The sequence below is a fragment of the Nomascus leucogenys genome, chromosome 6 (genome assembly GCF_006542625.1).
Source record: "Nomascus leucogenys isolate Asia chromosome 6, Asia_NLE_v1, whole genome shotgun sequence".
Lineage (NCBI taxonomy): Eukaryota > Metazoa > Chordata > Mammalia > Primates > Hylobatidae > Nomascus > Nomascus leucogenys.
This window is the reverse complement of record NC_044386.1, coordinates 88380056-88403687: the sequence shown is the minus strand read 5'-3', so window position 1 is coordinate 88403687 and position 23632 is coordinate 88380056. Positions and strand designations below refer to the sequence as shown.

The 23632-nt window shown below is 47.0% G+C and overlaps 1 protein-coding gene across 3 annotated transcripts in view; it reads right to left on the bottom strand.

Moving 5' to 3' along the window:
• Positions 1 to 1026: 1026 nt before the first annotated feature.
• The window catches only part of NOX5 (NADPH oxidase 5), a 123309-nt gene continuing 100703 nt past the window's right edge, over positions 1027 to 23632 (bottom strand). For all 3 annotated transcript variants that reach the window (XM_030814654.1, XM_030814652.1, XM_030814653.1), the window contains exons 6-16: positions 22737 to 22890; positions 22308 to 22486; positions 21045 to 21227; positions 19256 to 19388; positions 15438 to 15580; positions 11294 to 11338; positions 10623 to 10747; positions 10250 to 10331; positions 9106 to 9205; positions 2652 to 2818; positions 1027 to 1585 (exon numbers count right to left, since the gene is read on the bottom strand). In XM_030814654.1, coding sequence (XP_030670514.1) covers positions 1454 to 1585; positions 2652 to 2818; positions 9106 to 9205; positions 10250 to 10331; positions 10623 to 10747; positions 11294 to 11338; positions 15438 to 15580; positions 19256 to 19388; positions 21045 to 21227; positions 22308 to 22486; positions 22737 to 22890 — 1443 coding nt within the window. In that variant the 3' untranslated portion in view covers positions 1027 to 1453. The remainder of the gene's footprint in view (positions 1586 to 2651; positions 2819 to 9105; positions 9206 to 10249; positions 10332 to 10622; positions 10748 to 11293; positions 11339 to 15437; positions 15581 to 19255; positions 19389 to 21044; positions 21228 to 22307; positions 22487 to 22736; positions 22891 to 23632) is intronic.

Below are 23632 nucleotides of genomic sequence, written 5' to 3'. Positions count from 1 at the left end.
TCCAACCCCATGATGGCAGCCTTGGGGAAGGGTGCTTTACACTGTCAAGAAGAGAACCTAGCAGGACTGACTGCAAGGTGGAGGATGCCCAGGAAATGTGGGGCTCACAGGAGCTCACGGTGTGGCACAGATGGAAATGTCCAGCTCAGATGGAGGAGGTGAGGCCCGCCCTGTCCTCTGCCCAGGGCTGCTCCTCCCCACAGTATGTGCTGAGAGAGCCTTTGCTGCCTCTGCTGTTCCCTCCTGCCCAGACAGGGACAGACGCAAACAGAGGCTGGAAAACAGAGACAGAGGGAGCCAGGATGAAGAGAAGTGATGTAGATGCATGAAAGCCTGGAGCAGCAAGGAGCTGTACTGTGGTGGAATGTCTTGAGCACTTGGCATCTCATGTCACCTCACAGCAACTGTGACTGAGGGATGGCATCAGCCCATTTCACAGATGAAAAAAACAGACATGGGGAAGCTTCCAGGGCCACACAGCCAGGTTGTGGCTGAGCTGAGCTTCCAGGATTAGCCTGCTTCATCCCCAGGCACTTGGCCTTTCCACGACACAGAGAGAGGCACACAAAGAGGCTGTCTCCATCCTGTTTTTCAAGCGACTTAGCACACAGAGAGAAGGAAGAGGCCAGCATACAGAGCCCAGAGAGGCTCTGAGGGACGCTCCAGGAGAGAGAGGGAGATGGGGAGACAAAGATACAAGGAGGGGCAGGGAAAGACGCTGCTTATTTCTCCCTATGCAAATGGATTTGGTGGAAAATACATATTTCGGGTTTCATTCCCAGATCATCAGAATCAGAATTTCTGGTAGTGGGACCAAGGAATGTGCATTTAAAGAAGGCTCCTCCAAGTGGCAAGGTGTGCTGAGATATTTGCACCTAACTTGAAAATGCATCCAAAAAATCAGATAAATTAACAGATGGAAAGAGGGAGGAGGAACTGATGGATAATATGTGATAAACAGCAAAATATTAACTGAGGAGTCTAGAAAGTAGGTAACACTGTTCACTGTATTATTCTTCTCACTTTCTGTATGTTTGAACAACTTTATAAGATGCCGGAGATACAAGTTTCCAAATGACTGTGATGATTGGGCAGGTTTGGGACCATGGATGTAGGGGAAGACTCCGTCGGAAAATGTTTGGAGGAGTGGTTGCCCTCTGCCCCCTCGAACCCCACCCCCAAGCTCCCATGACCAGCCTCTGGTTTCCTCAGTTTCACAGCAACCCCAGGATCTACAGCAGAATGAACAAGGCACTGTCCCTTCCCCTAGGTTCTAGAGGAAGTTCATCTGCCCCTTCGGGTCTCATGTTCTCCGTGTTGAGGAGGATTGGGGGTCCCTAGGCTTTGTCTTATTGTGTGGGTCATCTGAGGCTGGTCTCTGTGGGGGCATTTATACTAATGCGATGAAGCAGACCCATGGTGTGGATTTGGGGCAGAGCTTGGAGAGGTGAGGCTAGAAATTCTCTTGGAAAAATCTGAAGCCAAACTTCTCACAGTGGCCCTTCAGCACCTTGGCCAGAGCTGGGGAGCCACAGAAGAAGACCTGCACCTTGCCCTTCTTCTCAGCAGCCACTTTCTGGAACACCTGGAGTCAGTGGGGTTGAGGAAGAGAAGAGGGAAGATAGGTGGAGCTGCTGACTCACCAGTGACACAACTGCCTGGCGGTAACAGCTTAACGGGTCGGCAGCAATGAGCATTCCCATTTTACACAGGGAGCTGCACCACACAGCTGTTGGGTTTTACAGCAGAGTTCAACACTCAGCCGTTCAACTAAGAGCCATTTGTTCAACTGGCAACATGACCCAGAACCCCAGGTAGAGGACCAGGACCAGAAATAAATAAGACCTAGGCCCTCCACTCAAGGATCTGCAACTGTGGGAGACAGGCATTAAATTAGACACGCAGAGAGATGCATACAGTGCTCTGGGACTCCCATGGGAGTCTGAACCTGGTGTTAGTCCCCAGGGCTGGCCACCTGCTGTCATTTAAATATCTTTCCTGATGTCAGTCTTTCCCCCAGTGAGGACCCTTTTCTACCCCAAATTCTGCTTATGAATTGCCTTTTTCTGAAAGTCCTCTTTGATGCCCAAGCACTCACCATGGAAATTCCCCTCCCACTCAGCTGTCGTGACCCAGGCATGGGGTCATCTGCAGCACTTTTAAAAGCAGCACCTTCTGGGCCACTTCCTGCAAACTGCATACCCTGACAGGTAAGTGTTCAGGGAAGAAAAATAATAATAAAACCAATCTGAGAAATAAAATAAAAGGATTGCAAACGATTTCATGTCTCTGTGCCTCAGTTTCCCCATTTGTAACAGAAGATGATAAGATTTGGTGTTTTTCCAGGTCCCTGCCCACTCAGGCCTTCTGACACTGGTCCATAGGGAGTCAAGGCTGCAGGGGTCTTTGAGGTCATAGAGACTAACTTCCTCTCTGAACAGATGGAGAAACTGAGGCTAATGATGGAACAAAGGCTAGTGATAAAGCCAGTGTAGGTGCCCTGTTTACCTTTTACACCATGAGGTCCCTTCTGGACTCTGGACTTAACCTCACACTTTGCCCCTGACAGCTTGGGCCTCGTCTCCCCACCGCTGCCTCGGGCTCTCAGCTTCATCCATATCTGCAAGCTGCAGGGCTCCAGTTGGCATTACCTTGCTCCAGTCAGGCCGCCCAGGCTGGGTGCGCGTCTGCAGCCCCGTGATGGAGTCTTTCTTCTCCTTGTTGGCCAGGAGGTCAAGGGCCATCTGCAGGCCAATGGCCTTCATGTCATTCTTGCCCAGTGCAGATGTCATGTACATATGCAGCTCCAGGAAGCGGCCTGTTGGGCAGGGGATGAGGGCTGCACTGAGGGTCTAGTACCCATGATGGGCACAGGGCAGGATGCCAACCACTACCTTACCCTGGGGCTTGGAAGGAGACCCGTAGGTCTTTTGCCCAGGATCTGTCGTGTAACCAGTGCCATGGAGAGGAAAGGCAGCCCGTTGCTTGAGCTGGGCCTACTATGTGCATGGCACACATTAGTTACTTTATATGCACTAAGGTGAGCCTCACAACCACTCCAAGAGTTAGATCTTTTATATTTATTTATTTAGTATTTTTGTGGAGATAGGATTTCACTATGTTGCTCAGGCTGGTCTTGGACTCAAGCAATCCACCCGCCTCAGCCTCCCAAAGTGCTGGGATTACAGGTGTCAGCCACCGTGCCTGGCCAAGACTTTTTGCATTTATAGAAGAAGAAATGCATCCCAGGGCAGTGAGCATGGCAGTCCCTGGGCTCCAAAGCTCATGCCCTTCCATGCCTCACATGTCTGTCCTCAGCCTGGCTGGGGACACAAGCCACACATACTTGAAAAGGTAATTTGGACTAAAGGGTCAAGGGTCGAGTGAATGGATCATAGCATGAAGGTTACTGATATGCAGGGAAGGGCCGATGCAGACAGAGCTGCTTCCCAGAAGGGATGGGGACTGGGTTAGGTCTGGGACGAGGGGTGAGAGTAAAAGCAGAGGTGAAGGGAAGGCATGCTAAGAAGGACTAGTGTGAGCACAGAGTGAGAGGCTGGAAGAAACCCGATGTTTGCAGGACAAGGTGTGGTGCCCAGCTGGAGCCGCATACTCGGATGGGCGCAAAAGGAGATGGGACTAGAAACAGATTGAGGCCAGAATGAGAAGGGTCTTGAATGCCCAGCTAGGAGAGAGGGGAAGGTTGAGAGTAACTGAGTAGGGTGTGACATAATGAAACAGCACTTTAGGAAGGGGCATCGGAGAGCTGAAGAGACGGGGAAGGAGACTGGCATGAAGGAGCCCACAAGGCCAGAGCACCCGCAGTTCTGCGCCACAGAGTTATAGTTCTGCTGGGATACTGATGCCTCAGCACTCAGGAGCTCCCAGGTGGGCACCTCTGTGTTCCATACCGAGACATGACATATGAATGTTATCATTTTTATGTGTGCCATGATGAGAAAAAGATTGGTGAGTGCTGCCTTAGGCTTGAGCATCGGTTCAAGCCAGAGTTGGCAGAGCCTGATCTAGGATGTGGGAAGGAGCATTCCGGAGCTGACTGATGATCACCTCATCCTTCTCCTCCCCTTCTCTTCCCCTACACCCAGACTAAAGGAGCTTTGCCATTCCAACCTGCTCTCTATTGTTTCCTAAGTCGTCATCAGCCCATTTTTCATTTGGCCTAAGGTCTCAACCGCTGTTACAATGCAAATGGCCCTAGGAGGGATAGCACATTTCATATCACATGTCACTTAACCCCTAGTCGTGCTGGATGGTGTGGGAGGGAGGGAGATATATTATGAGATGCCCACCTGGGGGACCCCCCCACTTCTTACCCTCCCTTAGAGTCACCATAATCCAGAGAGGGGTAAGAGGAGAGAAGGGGAGACACCACGGTGGGAGGGAGAAGAAAAAGGGACTGTGGAGGATGACCCGGCGTGGTTCTCACCCTCTCCATCCAGCTGTGTTTGGGATACTCATCTAATTTCTGGGATACTTTCCTAAGAAAATCATCCAAAGCAAGGAAAAAAACTATGTGCACAAATATATTAATTTTGGCATTTTTATGATTATGGAGAACAAGGAATAAACAAAATGTCCAGTAGTAGGAGCTTGGCTAAATAATTTATGGTATAATCACTAACTACACCATTCATTATATAGCCATTAAATACTACTACTACTTTTATTAAACAGTTATTACTACTAGCACTTCTACTACAAATAAATTTATTAAGCAGTTACTATTACCACCACCACCACCACTAAATTTATCAGGCAGTTTATTAAGCTCCAGTCACTGTTCTATGTGTTTTGCAGATGACATCTCATCTAATTCCCATGACAATCCTATGAGGTGGGTACTAGTGGCATCCAGATTTTTCAGATAACTTCTTTCAAGGCAAACTAGTTAAATAATATGCCCAAGGTCTTAATAGCTATTAAGGGTGAGTAAAGATACAAACTTAGACAGAATAATTGATGCTTAAGCTATAGAAATGAAAAATTATAAACCAAAAATTATTTAATGCAAACCTTGACATATAATTAAAGTTGAAATCAGAAGCCACAAGTTTCAGCTGCAGTTAATGAGAAACCCTGAAAGAAATTTGATGTGATAGAGTTGTTGACTCAAGTGGCTTTGAGAATGCAAAGCACTGGGTTAGCTCTTACCCTTTGTTTACACAGATTAGGAAGAAGCAAACAGCAAATACTTATGTGCCAGTAACTAGAAAATTTAAATTAAATTTAAACTTTTCCTTTAGCTTGTCATCATAAAATTGAGTTTCTAATGGATATACGTAAAAGCACTTAGAAAAAAGAAGTCAATGCTATATAAATATTTGCTGTAATTGTTATTTACAAGAAAGGGCAAGGAGCTTTACTGAACTATTCTAAGCTTGAAGACTTATCTTCCAAAGACTGTTGACTTGGACTTTAAGGCTCTGAATGTTTGCTATAGTAAACTAGGTCTGTTTGGATAGTTTCTTGTAGAAAACTGTGTTTGATTACTTGAATGTATAAACTGTGTTTATCATAGGAATTTGAATTCACTCATGACAACCTTGTGATAATTAAATAGTCAAATACGACCTAGTTCTAATGAACTCAACAAGTCTAAAACACTACGCCAATTCCCTTAAAAAGTTAGAAACATATCTAAAGATATTTCTCCTTGTACAAATTATAAGGAAAACAAAACAATGACTTTAACAGGTTAACATTTAAATATAGTGTAAACTCTCAGTATTCCACAAAGATGTCCCATGAAGACTATGATATGATCCAGAGAAATGTTTTATCATACTTAATAATGATGAGAGTAAATGCTTAGTAAAAAATGTAGAATACAGCAAACACTGGGGCAGTGAGAAGGGAGAGGTTGGAGAGGTTGAGGGGAGGACATTCAAACCTTTTATTTATTTATTTTTTTGAGACAGGGTCTTCCTCTGTTGCCCAAGCTGGAGTGCAGTAGGGCTATCATGGCTCACTGCAGCCTCAAATTCTTGGCCTCAAGTGATCCTCCCACCTCAGCCTCCCAAGTAGCTAGGGCTACAGGTGCACGCCACCATGCCTAGCTAGTTTTTTAAAAAATATTTTTTGTAGAGACAGCATGTGCCTATGTTGCCCAGGCTGGTCTCAAACTTGGCCTCAAGCAATACTCTTACCTTGGCCTCCCAAAGCACTGGGATTACAGGCGTGAGCCACCAGGCCAAACATTCATTTTTTATAAAAGTATAAAAGAAGGGACCAAACAGTTAAAGACTTCATATATGTTAATATATTTAATCTTTAAAAAAAAAAAACAGGAATGGAAGGAAAAAAGGGTGTCCAATCTTTATCTTAGATTACTCTCTAAACTTTTTGATTGTCATTTCTTCAGAAAAAAGGTTGAGCACTCACCCCCAATAAATATATCTCTTTATCCATGTTTGTCTCTACTCACAGCTTGTGTACATCAAAAATGTATGTTGCAGGCCAGATTTAGTGGTGCATGCCTGTAATCCTAGCACTTTGGGAGGCCAAAGCTGGTAGATCACTTGAGCTCAGGAGTTCAAGACCAGCCTGAGTAACATGGAGAAATCCCATCTACAAAAAAATGAGATTAGCTGGGCATGGTGGCGCACACTTGTAGTCTCAGCTACTTAGGAGGCTGAGGTGGGAGGATCGCTTGAGCCCGGGAGGCAGAGGTTGCAGTGAGCGCCACTGTACTCCAGCCTGGGTGACAGAGCCAGACTGTGTCTCAAAAAAAAAAAAGAAAAATTTACATTGCCATAAAATGAACCACATTTACCCTTCCACCTGAAACAACCAGAAAAGTGGACAAAACACATGAAACAATGGTTTCCAGACATTGGTCAGCAGGTGGCACGGGACTATCATGGCTGAGAAAAGAGAAACAGATGAAGTAAGCCCTACAATAGCCCCGCTTATTGCCTGATGCAGTCTCCTGAGGAGAGGAGAAAAGACAGAAAACTGGCATTCACAGAGGCCAGGACAGCCAGAATGTTAAGCACAAGACTGGAAAAGTGAACTGCAGAAAGGAAGAGAGGGAAGGAGGGAAGGAGAGAAGGAGAGATGCAGGGAGGAGGGGAGGCAGGGAGGAAGCTACTCACTAGTTCTGAAAATCTGTATAGTTTCTCCTAAGTCTCTGGCTGAGCATTAATTTGAATGTGTGAAAGAAAATGACCAGAAAAACTAGGATGAACGATACCTCGAGCTTAAACAGCTGGAAATAGTTTGTGTTCTCACTAAAAGCGAAGAGGCTTTGCCGTATATAGGGCATTAGGTAGGGTCCTCAGAGGTGTATCACCTTAGTACTAGGGCTAAATTAATCCCACACTAAAGGCTGCTCTAGACTCACCCTAATAAAAGTTAGAAGTGAGCCTCAAGAAGATCCACAGTCTTACATAATTTAACTGTGCACCAGAACGAAGTGCAGTACTATTTAAAGAAGTAACACAAAATCCAGGCCGGTGGCTCACGCCTGTAATCCCAGCACTTTGGGAGGCCGAAGCAGGTGGATCACTTGAGGTCAGGAGTTTGAGACCAGTCTGGCCAACATGGTAAAACCCCTCTCTACTAAAAATACAAAATTAGCCTGGCGTGGAGGCGGGCGCTTGTAATCCCAGCTACTTGGGAGACTGAGGCAGAAGAATTGCTTGAACCTGGGAGGCGGAGGTTGCAGCGAGCCAAGATTGCACCTGGGTGACAGAGCTAAGGTGTTTGCAGTCAAAAGCCAAAAGAGTTTCTCACCAGCAGACCTGCATTACAAAGAACCATCAGTTCTTCAAGCAGAAGGAAAAATTTCCCAGATGGAAATCTCGATCCAGGCACAAAAAGTGAAAAGACCCCAGAAATGGTAAATATATGTATAAAAATAAAAAATTTGCTTTTCTGATTTTTAAATTTCTTTTTAAAAGATAATTGGACAAATGGTGGTACACCCATAAAATGGAATACTACTCAGCAATGAAAAGGAATGAATGACTTACTGATACATGCAACAACATGGATAAATCTTGAAGGTATTATGCTAAGTGAAAGAAGTCAGATGGAACAGACTACATATTATATGATTCCATTTATGTAAAATTCTGTAAAAGGCAAAATTGTAGTGATAGAAAGCAGACGAGTGGTGGCCAGGGGTTACAAGTCCGGGGAGGGTGTTGACTGCAAAACAGGAAGAGGAAATTTTCAGGAGTAATGGAAAGAAATGCTCCATATTTTGATTGCAGTGGTTGGTGGTTACACTACTGTATGCATTTGTCAAAATGTCATTGTATTTATTGTACGCTTAAATTGGTAAATTTTATTGTATGTAAATTATACTTCAAAAGCCAAACACAAATTCGTGTGAATAAGAATCATTTGAGGAGCATGTTAAAATGTACATCCCTGAGCCTGACTCTCAGAGAATCTATCTGATTTGGAAGATCTGAGGTGAGGCCCAGGAATTTAAATTTTCAACATGTGCCTATTCTGAATTAAAAGATATGTCATGAAAAAGATAAATTACAAAACTAAAGAAATATATTTTTATAAAATATGAATAAGTAAACAAAAATTGGAAGGGAATCCTTTAAAATGCCTGATGTCATCTGGATAGCCTGGATAGCTGCATGAGATTGTGACGGCTTTCTTTTCCCCCTTCTATTTTTCAACTTTACAAAATGTTACATTTTAATAGAACCTCCCCCAATCCTACTTCTCCAGAAATGGAATAAACACCTCTTAAAAAGACTCTGAATTAGCCTGAGCAATTTAAGGAGATTTCATCTCTACAAAAATAAAAAAAAAAATTAGCGGGAGTGGAGGTCTGCACCTGTGGTTCCAGCTACTCCAGAGGCTAAGGCGGGAGGATTGCTTGAACCTGGGAGGTGGAGGCTGCAGTGAGCCATAATCATGCTACTGCACTTCAGCTTGGGCGACAGAGTGAGACCTTGTCTCAAAAAAAAAAAAAAAAAAAAAAGACTCTGGGTTCACTTTAATGGTTAAATGCTTCATTTTAGGTTATGTGAGTTTCATATCAATAAATTATTTTTTTAAAGAAGCTGAAGGCCCCTGCCCTACTCCTACTGCCCTCAGGCCCTGTCCCTCTCTTACCATATTGAGCCTCCTCGGCCTGGTCCATCTCCAGTTTAGTCAGCAGGCTCACAAACCACTCGAAAGACCGCTGGTCTCTGTTGATCCAGATAAAGTCCACCTAGGGAGAGAGGCCCTTCAGCTCAGAGGCTTGGTCTCCCTCATTTGCAGGAGGCTCACCTCTGTAATCCCTAGGACCCATATGACCACCCTGAAGTAAGCAGGGAACATTCAGATACCCATTTAAGGGAGGGAAAAATCAAGGCTCATAGAGGTGAGCAGCCATGCCCAGATCACAGAGCAGCATGGGACCAGAACCAGGTTTCTGACCCCAAGGCGGGGATTTTCTCTATTATCTTCTATTGTTTACAACAAACAGTGTGTTGAAATACTAGCTCAGGATAGCCAGAAAAACATAAATTACTTTTTAAGAAACACTTCTAAGTGGCCTATACACGATGATGAATTTTCAAAAGGCAAACATGTTTTCATTATTATTTGATTATATTATTTTAATTATTATTATTATCTTTATTATTTCTTTTTTGAGACAGAGTCTCACTCTGTCACTCAGGCTGGAGTGCAGTGGTGTGGTCTCAGCTCACCGCAACCTCTGCCTCCTGGGCTCAAGTGAGCCCACCTCAGTCTCCCAAGTAGCTGGGACCACAGGTGCTCACCAGCACACCCAACTAATTTTTGTATTTTTGTTAGAGACGGGGTTTCGCCAAGTTGCCCAGGCTGGTCTTGAGCTCTTGGGCTCAAGTGATCTGCCTGCCTTGGCCTCCCAAAGTGCTAGGATTACAGGCATGAGCCACCATGCCCAGCCAGTATGTTTTCATTCTTAAAACCACCATAGGGTCATGGATAGGTAGCATCATGGCTGTAACTGAATCCAGACTGCCTGGCTGTCAAGCTATGCAACCTTTAATGAAATGTTCAGAACATCTCTCAGAGGTGATGGGAATGTTGAAGCAGGGGCGGGGCTCAGACATTCAGGAGGCACCAGGATAACTTATTTAAGATAATTCAGGGTATTGTGGGGAAAGAAAGATCCCATCAGGGATCACCTGTCTGCTCCCACCTTTGCACAGGAGGATGGGCTCCTATTTTAGGAGGTGTCCAGGGGAGAAGGTCTGGAGGCCTGCCTGCAGGAGGTGGTACTCACCTTATGGAGCTTCATGTCGTCTTGGACACCTTCAATCCAGGAGTGCTGGCAGCTGGGGCAAGTATGCTTTCTTTTCTGGTGCCTGAGGGGAGGCAGGAGGAAGGGGTTGTAAATTTGGGGTGAGATTTTTCAGGACCCCAGAGAACAGTTCAGGGGACAGGGAGCAAGGATGGGGTGGCAGAGCCCACTCTATAAGGAAGGGGAGGGATGAGACACAAAAAGGAGAGGGGGGCAGAGCAGGAGAGGAAAGAGAGAGAAGAGCAGAGAGAGACAGGTGAAAGGAGAGGAAGGAGAAGGAATAAAGGGAGGAGGAGCGGGGAGGGTGCCTTGGGGCTCTGACCAGGATGCAGGCAGGAGCATACTGTTCACCCACCTGTACATGATACTCTGCAGGATGGAAGCAAAGGGGGTGATGCCGATGCCTGCCCCGATGAGCACGGCATGCTCAGAGGCAAAGATCCTGCGGGTGGGGGTCCCGTAAGGCCCATCGATGTAGCACTGTGCACAAGAGGGCATCAGAATAGAGAGATGGGGGGTGACGCTGGTCTCCTCTGCTACCAGGGGATGTCCCCAGGGCTTCAGGACCCCCTTTATACATAGAAAGACATCTCCTGGGCTGGAAGCCAGGTCTAAGTGGCTCCCACTCCAGTGCTCTTTCCACATCCTGTGCTCTCAGCACCAGTCTCAGGAGAGCTCTAGGTGTTAGACTGCAGAGCTAGTGAAAACAAGGACCCAATCGGCATCCCTGGGGTGTGTACTGTGGGTGCCCAGGAGACAGGGACAGACAGCACGTAGCCCTATACGCTGCACACCCATCCCTGCTTCTGGTGAAGAGACAGGCCAAGGGTGAGGCTGAGCACCCTTGGATATAAAGAGCAGGGGGAGGGATGTGATTACATGACCCAGATACCTGGATGTCAGCCCATGGGGATTTGAGGAGCTTGAGTACCCACAACCACAACAGCCCCTCCTTAAAGGCAAAGACTTTATTTCCTTTGGTTGGGGCAGGCATTCTTGCTCATGTCCACCCCTGCAGCCTCTCACCTTGATGTTACAGAATTTGTGTTTCTCCAAAAGTATCTCAGAGCCCTGCAGGGAGTAGAGCAGAGAGTTATGCATCTTAGAATGGACAGTATTAGGCATTTCTTAGAAGTTTCTTGCCCTTGCCAGTCTGAGCAATTTCATAAAAAGGGAATTGCTTTTTCTTCCCAAACGATTCAGGGAACACGAAGCCCTTCTGAAGGAGAACATCAGGGATGTGCTGGTAAACTGACTTCTGGAGAAGGGATAACAGTCTTGATTGTTAGCTTCTGCCCATTTCTCTGGTGTAAATCCTGCCCTCCGTGCCTCCCACCATAACAACTGTGTTTAATAACCAGCCCACGAAATTCCTGAAAATTTAACAGTGGCTTCTATGGTCCAGCACAAGTCAGTTTCAGGGTGTGACTGGAGAGCACTCCCCTCCTAGCCTGAAATATTCTTTTCCCTCTGCCTGAAACACCCTTTCCTCTTCCCCAGCTGTCAAATTCCTTCAGTGCACACTGTATCCTTCACCGTCCAGCTCATTTGAAGTTGCTATTCCTCTTTGAAGCTCTTCCCACCTTCTCCAAGCAGAGAAGCCAGGGCCTCCCCTGGCTCACAGCTCCCCAGGCCCTAGGGCTTTGCTCTGGGGTTCAGACAGTGTGCTCCTCGGGGGAAGGGAGCAGGCCTCCTCTGTCTTCCTCAGGACTTAGAGCGTGGTAGACAGTCAGACAGCCCTGTCCGAGTCAATGCCTTTCCTTCTGGAAGGTGAAGGAAGCAGACCCCAGAACAGGTCCGAAGGAGCCTGTGCTATTTCCCGCTCTGGTGCAGGAGGCAGAGTTAGGAGTGACCTTCGCAATCATCCAGGCTGAGAGCATGGGAAGGGTGTGCCCACATTCCCAAAGAGCTCGGGTAGAGCCTGGGTCTCCTCCTGCCTGTCCAGGATCGTGACATCACGCCGTGTTGCTTCTTTGTCCGGAGATGACTGAAGGCTGCTCCCCTGGTGTGGGGCATGAACTCCTGGCGGTGGTTTGAGAGTTATGCGGTGAGACAGCTCTTCTCCTTTCAGTTTTCTTTAGTCCTTCTGATGGCAATGAGAAAGCCTTCCATTCTGGCTAATGCATCTTTACCACCTCTCTAACACTTACTAATCTCTTCTCTTTTTTCCTTCCTTTTAACAAAGTGAGAAAGAAAAGAAAGAGTGAAAAAAAGAGAGAGAGGGAGGGAGGGGGAGAGAGAGAAGGAAGGAAGGAAGGAGAGAGAGAGAAAGAAAAAAGAAAGAAAGAAAGAAAGTAAGAGAGAGAAAGAAAGAAAGAAAAGGAAGGAAGGAAGGAAGGAAGGAAGGAAGGAAGGAAGGAAGGAAGGAAAGAAGGAAGGAAGGAAGGAAAGAAAGAAAGAAAGAAAGAAAGAAAGAAAGAAAAAAGAGAGAGAAAGAAGGAAAGAAAGGAAGGAAGGAAGGAGAAAGAAAGAAAGAAAGAAAGAAAGAAAGAAAGAAAGAAAGAAAGAAAGAAAGGAGGGAGGGAGGGAAGCAGGAAGTGTGGCTTGGAGCCTTAGCAGACAGGCCATCTAGCAAGAATTTAATAACATTGATTCTCATTGTTTTTACTTTCAGAGCTATCCTGTGTGGCATGCGATACTAGTTTTCCATTAGAGATAATAATCTTTTAACTCCTTTTGAAATACAATTAAGTTTAAAGTAATGTTGGGATGTAAGAGAAATACTAAGTAGAAAGTATTACTGGGGCAGTTCTTACGCAAAAGTTAGGAAGGTAGCAGGCAGATGATTGGCTTCAAAGACATTCAGGTGATGTGTCATCCTTCCTGAATATGGCTTGCCCTTAAGGCATGTTCCAAGGACCCACGATCCCTGGGAAGATAAGCCAGCTGGCCCTCCTGCCTCTAGTCCCACCTTCCTCAGCCTTACTAGGCCACTGTCTTCAGAAGAGGCTTCCCACTGTGTGTGAGTCTCCTCCTTTGTCTTCGTGTACACCAGGTCTTCGTCCTGCGGCCAGGGATCTCCCTTGGGCCTGTAGGACGTCAGCTCCAGTGACGTCCTTGGACGCCACAACTCCCTATGCTGAGATGCAGGAATGGATGAGTGGGGGCTGTACACTCTGCTTTGTTTCAAAACAGAAATTTCTTTATTATTTAAATCACAAATCGATAATGTTAGTTTTAAAAATTCAGATATAGAAACTATTAAACAATAGTGAAAAAAGTATCAGAGCACATAACTACTCAACATTTTCTCTATGCCCTTACAGATTCTTTTCTGACACAGACATACACAACACTTTTACACAAATGGAGCATACTTTTTAGTAACCTGCTTTTTCCACTTACTACATCTTGACTGGTTTTCCAGGTAAATACATTTAAATTGACCAAATCATTTTTTTAGGAGATTTAATATTCTATTGTAAAGGTGATCAGCAATTTATTTAGGTATTTTCCTATTGTTGGGAATTTTGATTAGCCTCATTTTCTCATTATTGAGAAGAACCACCCTCTCTGAAATAGCACTTTTCCCATCCCTACCTCTTGACACTGACTTATTTATCTTTATAGCATTTATTATCAACTGACATATTATGCATATATTTTATTTGTTCATTGTCTGTCTCCCACCAGAAGGTAAGCAGTGACTATGCCTATGTTGCTTACTGATAGATCTCCAGCATCTAGAACAGAACCTGGAAAACAGCAGATGCTGCGCTCCATAAATATTTGCTAAATGAACAAGGAAATTACTGTATTTTGTGTGCACCTGTCCAATTAGCTTTTTTTTTTTTTTTTAGTTGGAGCATCACTCTGTTGCCCAGGCTGGAGTGCAGTGGCGTAATCTTGGCTCACTGCAACCTCTGCCTCCTGGGTTCAAGAGATTCTCCTGCCTCAGCCTTCCAAGTAGCTGGGACTAGGCACGCACCACCATGCCTGGCTAATTTTTGTGTTTTTAGTAGAGACGTGGTTTCACCATGTTGGCCAGGATGGTCTCAATCTCCTGACCGCATGATCTGCCAGCCTCAGCCTCCCAAAATGCTGGAATTACAGGCGTGAGCCACCACGCCTGGCCCCCAATTAGCTTTTAAGAATACGTCTCCAAAATGGAGTTGCTTGGTGTGTAGGTATACATATTTAAAATGCTGACACATATGGCCAGGCTGCCTGCCAGAAAGATTGCCAATTTATAGTGGCAGAGGTGACTGAGGTCCCAAGAAAACAGCTTTTAGTGTATCTAGCCCATTGATCCTCAGTGTGCCATGACTCATCTGATTTTGAAAGTCAGCTTCCTCCTTCAGGAAGTTTCCCTGATTAACAGCCTACAACGTTCTGCTTCTCCTACCTATCCCTGCATATCCCAGACCTTTGCTCCTGGTGTGATCCTGGAAAGGTCCTCTGGTCTGGCCAAGCAGGATCTCACCTGGATTTCAACTCTGGACTTTAAATTCCCCAATGGCAAGGTAGGGTTGGGCCAGGCCTGGGGACGTCTCCTATGGCAGGGTTTTCATATGTTAACCTGTCTCCCAGTCACGAGGCACAGTCTACTTAGTTTGAGTTCAGCCACCCTCAGCCTCAGCGTCTATTCTTATTTCTTTAGCAGTTGCTCTGTCTCTCGGTTCCTCCAAAGCCTTGATGGCACCAGCAACTCATCAGCTTTATAGGTTTCATCAAGGCTCAAAAGAGAATAACATTGCTGATGGTGATGATGATGATGAGGGGCCCACCTGGACCAGGCTGCCTATTTCAAGCAATACTTTATGTGCATTCATTCAGCTGGTTTTTAAAATAGTCACAGGAGAAAGGTAAGTAACAGAGGAAACTACTTCTATTTTATAGATGAACAAACCAAAGGACTTGCCCAAGCCCACACAGTTAGAAAGTATTAGAGCAGAGACCTGGAGGTGGGTTTTTCTGATTTCGATTTCCACTCTCTTTCCGTTGCTCTCTCCCCCTTCTAATGGGGGACATCAGACTGGGAAGGATCTGGAGTGGTCAGACTTCGAGAAGGTTCTTGGACCATGGAGTCAGCAGTTGCCTAACCCCCTTGTGCTGCCATCTGTGTACACAGCAGTTGCTCACTAATTGATGCTCACTGAGAAGAAGGAGGCAACTTGGTCTCTGTGGACTTGCCAGCAGAGTGGACCCCTTCCCTCCAGTAGCCACCTACCTCGGACAACCTTTGACTCTTCCTCATTGTCACACTCCTTGACAGCCTCTTAGAACCACGGCCCAGTGGGTCTGATGCCTTGAAGGACTCATACAGCCTGTTTGTCCACTGGCCTTGGGACCGAATGTGCAGCCAGATAGTGTCTGAGCAAGAGAAGAGTGGGAGGGGAAAGGAGGTTCATAGTGACTGGCACCAGGGAGCAAGCCTCACCCCGCTGGAGGGATTGGTGCTGGGCCTCAGCCCTCCAAGTCCTGGTTTGAATGTCCTTCCTCAGGACCAAACTAGCAGCCACAGCCACAGGACTTGGAGAGCTGATCTCTCTGGGGCAGACCTTGAGATCTTTCTTGATGAAGTCAACCTGAGCTTAATAAGGGTACAGACTCCTGTACCAAAGAAAGGATCAGAGCAGCTCACTAGGAATTTTCTAAAGGTGGGGACTCTGCCACCTTCATCAGGCCAAGTTCTCACCAAAACAGGGCCTCCTGCTATTCAATGGCTCTGCACACAGTAGGCGCTCAGTCCATGGTGGTACCAACTGCTTTCATGGTACCCATGCCTGGGATGTAGCAGATACTTACTAAGGTCCTCTGTTGAATGAATGCCTGATGGAAATGTGGTGTGAGGTGATGTGACTCTTCTGCTGAGTGGTACCAAATAGAATCCACAACATCAGAGTGAGGAGGATGCAAGACATCTCCCACTTTGAACTCTTGCCCTTTTCCTGTTTTTTTTTTTTTTTTTTAAACCATGGATCCTCTTAGCAGTCCTGTGAAGGCAGTGGATAGTCTCCTTCTCAGAATAAGGGTCTAAATACATGAAGCAGGGATGGCCTATCTTTTGGCTTCCCTGGGTCACACGGGAAGAACAAGAATTGTCTTGGGCCACACATAAAATACACTAACACTAACAATGGCTGATTAACTAAAAAGAAAAAAAAATCACAGACACACAAAAATCTCATCATGTTTTAAGAAAGTTTACGAATTTGTGTTGGACCACATTCAAAGCCATCCTGGGCCACATGCAGCTCAACGGCCACAGGTTGGACAAGCTTGACATAAAGTAATATACAGAGAAATTAAATATGAATCCAGTTATAATTAGTTATCAAAATGTTAAAAAAAAAAACAAATTTGTGACTTAGGAATCCATGTGCTTCTTTGTTAATACATGAATTAATGAGCTGTAGCAGGACCCAACGAGCCCTGGGAATCAGAAGTAGTAGTGAGCATAAATACTCTTGAAGCATTGCCCACAACTGTAACATACAGAAAGGCATCCATGGTTTTCACCATGAAAAAGTCAGAGGTATCATTAATGCTCCTGGGGTTTGTTGCTCACATTTATCATTGAAGAAAATGCTAAATTTCAGTTAGAGTTTAGTAAAAATAAAGATGTCCCATTCAAGTTGATGAAGGAATTCATGACCTGGTGTCACCCTGTATTTTACAGAGGCTTAGAGAGGTGCTTCACAGTTTATGAGGAGTGGATTAAAAAGTCAGGACTGGAACTCAAGTTCTAGCATCCTAGCTCCATCCACCTCTCTGTGGTTTCCTCCTTCATTCAGGCATCAGCATCCCGAGTTGCTCGAAGTGCCTCAAGCAATGACTCAGACCTAGGAGGTCTCTAAGAATGGTGGTTGAATTCATTCAGCCACAGCTGCTAAACTGAGTCCCACTCCTGACTCCAGTAAACAAGCTCTGTAAACGAAGTTGGTATATTACCAGCCCCCACATGAACCCTCTCAGCTCAGGGCAGGAGACTCTCCCAGGGTCCAAGAACAGGCAGATTCCAAACTGAGACCCAGAAGAAATCCCTTCAAGAACTGGTGAAGGTCGGGCATGGTGGCTCATGCCTATAATCCCAGCACTTTGGGAAAGGCGGGTGGATCACCTGAGGTCAGGAGTTCAAGACCAGCCTGGCCAACATGGTGAAATCCAGACTCTACTAAAAATACAAAAATACAAAAAAATTAGCCATGCATGGTGGTGCATGCCTGTAATCCCAGCTACTCAGGAGGCTGAGGCAGAAGAACCCAGGAGGCGGAGGCTGCAGTGAGCCAAGATAACACCACTGCACTCCAGCTTGGGTGACAGAGTGAGACTCTAACAAAAAAAAAGAACTGGTGATTATATAACAAGTTTGGAAAGTTAAGGCAGAAAAAGAATTGTTGAAATACATGACACACCCATATAATATTAATAATAGTCAATAACCATATTAGTATCCATACACTGGAATACCATGCAGCCACAAAAAGGAAAAGCTGTATATTCACTGATATGCAAAGATCTCCATGACATACTGTTCACTAAGAAAAAGTGTGCTGCTATGAAACGCTGCCTCTAGTGTGGGCCCATGTATACAAAATCTCTCTATCTGATTAGCCATGTAGATAGATAGAGCTGGAAGCCTATTCACCAAATAATTGGCAATGGTTTTCCTTGGATAAAATTATTTGAAGGATTCTCATTTTCTTCTGTACACATTTTGCTATTGTCTGAGTTCTCTGAGAGCATAGACATTCTTTACAAAGTAGAAAAGAAAAGGAAAAAAATAAGGAGAAAATAGCCTCACCCTCTCCAACCTCTAACTTTGCTCCGTGGTACATCGAGGGCACAATTCAGGTGATTCCAAGGAAGGGGGTATGCAGCCCCACATGGGGAAACCCTGGCCGTGGGTCTACATCGTGAGCTGAGGGATCTGGGCCAGGGGTCCTGCTGGGCTGGGTCTGGGAGGCATCCTGAGTGACACTAAAGTTTGTAACCAGGATGAGTCAGAGAACCCCCAGCACCCAGGGCTGGGTACCCCTCATGAAGCCAAACAAGGGTCTTACTGTAATAGGTCACTCAAGGCCTTCCCTGTTGGAAATGTCAGTGCAAGCCACACTTGCCATACTTGGTGGCATCTCTCGTGGTGGGAAGGCCAATCATTGGCCTGGCCAGAAGGGCAAGGGTCCAGGTGGCAGCTCCAAAAATAGCCTGGGACCAGAAGGAAGGCACGTGCATGGTGAGAGTCAGAAGACAGCTGAGCAAAGCATCAGCTGAACTGTTCTGTGCGTGCTGGGAACCCAAAAAGCAGTGGGAATAGTTCAGGGCTGGAGAAGGGTGTGAGAGATTCTGCTGCCTTGGGGCTCTATAAGGCCGAAGTCCAGGTAGGAGTAGGGAAGCCTGGTCTCCCATCAAAGCCCTCTTAAAAATGCCTATATCGTCTCCTGAGCCAGCTACTCCTCTGCTTAAGAACCATTCCTGGTTCCCAATTGACTGCTCCGTCCATCTGGATTCCAACTTTGCTTCTGAAGTCCTCCTTAGTCCCATCCTAGCTCTAACTGGCTTTGCCAGCCACATCACCTGCCTTTCATGCTCTTTTTCTCTCTCTGTGTGTCCCTCCCTTCTTTCCTTGCTACTCCACCTGCCCACCCCCCTCCACTCCCCCATAGCTCTAGCTACAGGAGACTCTTCTGAGTTTCCAGGTCCTCATGTTTTTACTTCTGCTTTTCCCTCTGCCTCCTCCCCATCTCCTTCCCTATCTGGTAAACTCCTACTAACCACTCAAAGTCCAGCTGAATGCCCCTGTGTCTGCAAAGGCTTCTCCCCACCAAGCCAGGCCCTCCCTGTAAGACTTCAGTGCAGCTGGTGCAGCCCTTGCCGTGCCAACTGGTGTCTGCATGCCTGCTCCCACTTCAAAGAGAGCTTTTTGAGGCTGACTTTGTGTTTCTGGCCTTGTTCAGTGCTGTGTTTCGAGTTTCCAGCCTGTATTTGGCCCACGGCAGGAACTCAGTGAATATGTGCAGAGTGACTGGAGGAGATGGCCATTACCTTTCTGCTCAGGAGCACTGCTGATGGTGAAAGGGTGCCACTCATAGCGAGCGATGGTGGGGATGTTCAGATATAAGTAGTCACCAGGTCTATAGTGAAAAAAAGGGGGCCGCTTGATGAGGAGATGAGTGACCTGGGAAAGAGGAAGGAGATCCGCATCATTCCTGCAGGCCCAAAGCCACCAGGGGCTACAGGACAAGAGGGCAGAGGTTGGGCTGCCCTCCTCCTCCATAAAACAGGCATGCCCTGAGACACGACACTCTTCTGTGCTTCTGAGTGGGGGCCCACCTCAGCAGCCAACCTGCCAATCTGGAAGTGGGCAACAATCCTAGAGGGGGCAGCCAGGCTGTGTCTGAATTGGGGCCCCTGGTTTTACCCCGCTTCTCAGGGTATAAGCACTGCTTTTTAGTGGACCCTCTGTGACGTATCCGTGTGATGCCTCCCTGGCTACTCCAGCCCCTTCTTGGAACTTCAGCCAGAGCGGGACTAGCATTCTAACCATCAATGGGCATCTCTCCTTGGATAACAACATCCTACCAGACAAGTGCTTTGGAGCACTGTGTTATCTCAAGGCCTCACAGCAATTGCATGATGCAGATATTATTTTCTCTCTACTTTCGGGACAAGAAGAGGAGGCTCAGAGAGGTTAAATAACTTCCCAAGGCCACCGGGTAAGAAACCGTGGGATCTGAATGCAGCTGAGGCTGTTGGATGCCAGAGCCTAGACACACAGCACAGCCTCATTCTTCAGCCTCCCAGGTCCTCTAACGCAGTGTGTCCAGAACTGAGCCTGCCTAGAACTGCCTTCCTTTTCTCCATAGATGGTACCACTCAGACACCTGGGAGACGTCCTAGACTCCATCCTCTCTGTTGCCGCAAAACATAACCAGTTGCTTCTTGAATCTTTCTGTGATGTGCACCTGCCTCCATCCCATGGCCACTGCCTCAGTGTCAAGGCCCTCATGAACTCTCATCTTTGTATTTGCAAGAACCTCCCCACAAGCCCCCTCCAAGCTACCTTCCACAGAGCAACTAAAGAAATCTAACTAGAATATAAATGGTCACAGCTTAATACCACCATCTCCTCCCAGTGTGCTCAGGGGTTCCCCATGGCCTGCGGGGTTGGTCTCCCAGCTCAGGAGGCCCTTCATAATCAGGCCTTACTCACCTCTCTGGCTTCTTCCTGGCAACTTGGCTCCAGCTATGCCAAATTACCTGTGGTCCCCCAAGCACAGTATACCCTTTCACAATTCTGTCTTTACTGTGCTGTTCCTCTTGCCAGCAATACCCTTCCTTGTCTTCTCTACCCAACAAACTCTTATTCATCCCTCAAAACCCTGATATGGCATCTTCTCCCTTATTCTGAAGCTTTCTCTGACCTCCCAAAGACAAAGGGTTTAATACCTCCAGCAACACAGCACTGCACTGTAATGAAAGGGCTGGCTCCCCTAGAAAGCAGGACAGTGCAGAACCTTCTCTATTTCTCTGTAACCTAGTTCAGGGCCTGGCACCCTGTAGGCACTAATAAATGCTTACTGAGCTGAAGGAGACTGTTCTCCCCAAAACTGGATTTTAGGGGTATATTGCCTGCCCTGCCATTCATCTTCCTAAAGCTTCCCTCCTGGAGGGCTGGACTGGGTCTTGCATTTTGCTTCTCTCCTCCATAGCAATGGGGCTGCAGCTACACTATTCCCTATTTCCTTGGGGGTCTGACAGGGTACCCAACTGTTCCACCCCACAAACTGTCCCTTGGGGTGAGTTGGAAAAGCACCCGCCCCCGCCTTTGTACCTTGGAGGGGAGGAGGTTGACTTCCATGATGCACATGGCTGCCATGCGGGACACTGCCAGTCCGATGGCCTTCTCCAGGAAAAACAAGATTCCAGGAACCAGCAGCCACTTCCAGAAGTTGGGCCCATGAAGGATGAGCAGAAGCCACACAAGGAGGTAGGACAGGTGAGTCCAATAGAACACCTATGGGGGTAAGGGGGGCAGTCAACTTCCAGAGCTCAAGGCCTGGGGGGTGGAACAGAGCCAGGACTCAGGGTTATCCTCAAAGCCAGGACAATGCCCAGAGCCTTGACCCTCTCCCGGGGATGGAGTTGGGTAAGATATTGGGGCTGGGAAGCTTCTTTTTCTGAGTGCTTGGCCAAAGGAGGCTGTAAGGGAAGATGCCTGATACCAGAAGCAAACATCTGAAATGTCTGCCTGGGGAGGTTCTGGGCAGAGTGGAGTGCCCCCACAGGGATCATGAGCATCAGTATCGCTACCCCCTGACCCATTCTCAGAAGGAAGAAAGACAGCAATGGCTTCCTGGGAGAGGAGAAGAAATAGCAGAAGACAATTTTAGCACCTTCTAAAGCTTTGGGATCTTGGGCAATTTCATTACTTTCTGAGTATCAAATTCCTCATCGGTCAAATGAGGATTTTGATTCCTACTTCAAAAGCTTGTTGCTGGCCCAGAGTAGGTAGGTGCTCAGTATATGTCTGATATGGCCAGGCCACGAGACAGTCAAGCTCTCCAAACCAAGTCCTCTGTGACTTTCTGCATTTTGAGGAGGCTGGAGAGACAGAAGCAAAGATGGAACTAATATTTTCAGAGCACCTATGTGCTAGGATGTAGTTAGCGGTTTTACATGTATTATCGCCTATAATTCCTAAAATAACATAGAGAATTACACCTCCATTTTACAGATGAGAGAACTGAGGCTTGGAAAGGTTGAGTGACCAGTAAGCAGTGGAGTGGGGATTCAAAACCTGCTGAGCCTATGTTCCTTCCCCTCCTTGTGCTGTTTTAAGTCCAACTTAATCCAAATAGGCTAAAGGGATAAGCCAGCAAAAAGGCAGACTCTTCCGTAGCAAAACGTCTACACTTGGCGGACATAAACTACAGTCTAATGGCAGAACCCAGCGGCAGGTCCCAAATCACATGCAAATAATATGCAGACCAGCTTGGGACCTTCCTGGACTCTGGAGTAAATCAGAGGGGGCACAGAAAGAAATGAAAGTAGGACCCTGGCCTTGGGGGAAGCAAAAGCGCAGCGACTGGAGCACCTCAAAGTGGCCACTCCTGCGGACGCAGGAACTGGAGCAGATGAACATGAGGAGGAGCAGCAGCAGCAGAGCGACACCTGTCGGGGAGGCCGAACCGTGTACCCAGCCAATGCCAGGCCTCGTGGTGAGCAGCAGCTCCCAGAACTGGAAAGGACTGGCCTCCTCCTGAGCCTGGAGCACTGGAAACAAGCTTGGAAAGGTTGAGTGACTGCAAGACCAGCTCTTCCCACTCCACCTTCCCTTTGGGACCCCCACCCTGCACCATCAGATACTAGCACAGGCAGAAACTTTTGTCCAGAGCGTTGGCTTATCTAGGGCACCCCTTCTCTGCCCTTTGGGCAGGCAGTACACACAGGGGCTGGGCCCTGCATTCTGGGCTTGAGGCTGCTCAAGCTTCTCCCCGACCCAATCCTGCCCCAGATCACTCACCAAAGTTCACAATGTGAGCCACGGTGTGCACGAGGGATAGCCCCACCACCACGTAACCCATAAGCTGGTGGAACTGGATGTTCTGGTCCAGTGGTAGGACTTGAGCCAGCCACGTGGCCCGCAGCCAGGTGAGGCAGCGTCTGAGCATCAGCACCTGGCCAGGCAGAGTGGGAGAGAGGCCTGCCTCACTCTCTGTCTGCCTTGTCCTCTTTTCCCAGCCATCTCCGTGCATCCTCCTGAGCTAGCTGTGCTTTCTGAACAGGACACTCACCAAAGTCCCCTGCCCCCATGCCTTGCTGCTTCCCTGGATTCACACCTGGGGTCTCTAGAGGAGGATCTCCAGAATTGCAGTGGGAAGAGAAAGTTACAGAATGTCTATTTGTATTAATTTTTATCTAAACACATGAGAAACATCTATGCTTTTACTAATATTTAATATATGGGCCAGGCACGGTGGCTCACTCCACTAATCTCAGCACTTTGGAAGGCTGACACAGTAGGATCACTGGAGCCTAGGAGTTTGAGACCAGCCTGGGCAGCACAGCGAGACCCCTGTCTCTATAGAAAAAAAAATTGTTTAATTAGCTGGGCATGGTGGCACACACCTGTAATCCTAGCTACTTAGGGGGCTGAGGCAGGAGGATTCCTTGAGCCCAGGATTGCTTGAGCCCAGGCATTTGAGGTTACAGCAACCTATGATCACTCCACTGCACTCCAGCCTGGGTGACAGAGACCTTGTCTCAGATAAATAAATAAATAAATAAAATATCTCTGTTGACTTGGTGCCCTCATTTAGTCCATATGTCAGATGGGCACGTGTTGTGTTAGTTCTCAAGGTGCCTTGCAGGAGGACCAGACTTTCCCAAATGTGGAGTGGTTGACCAGGGTTCTCTCAT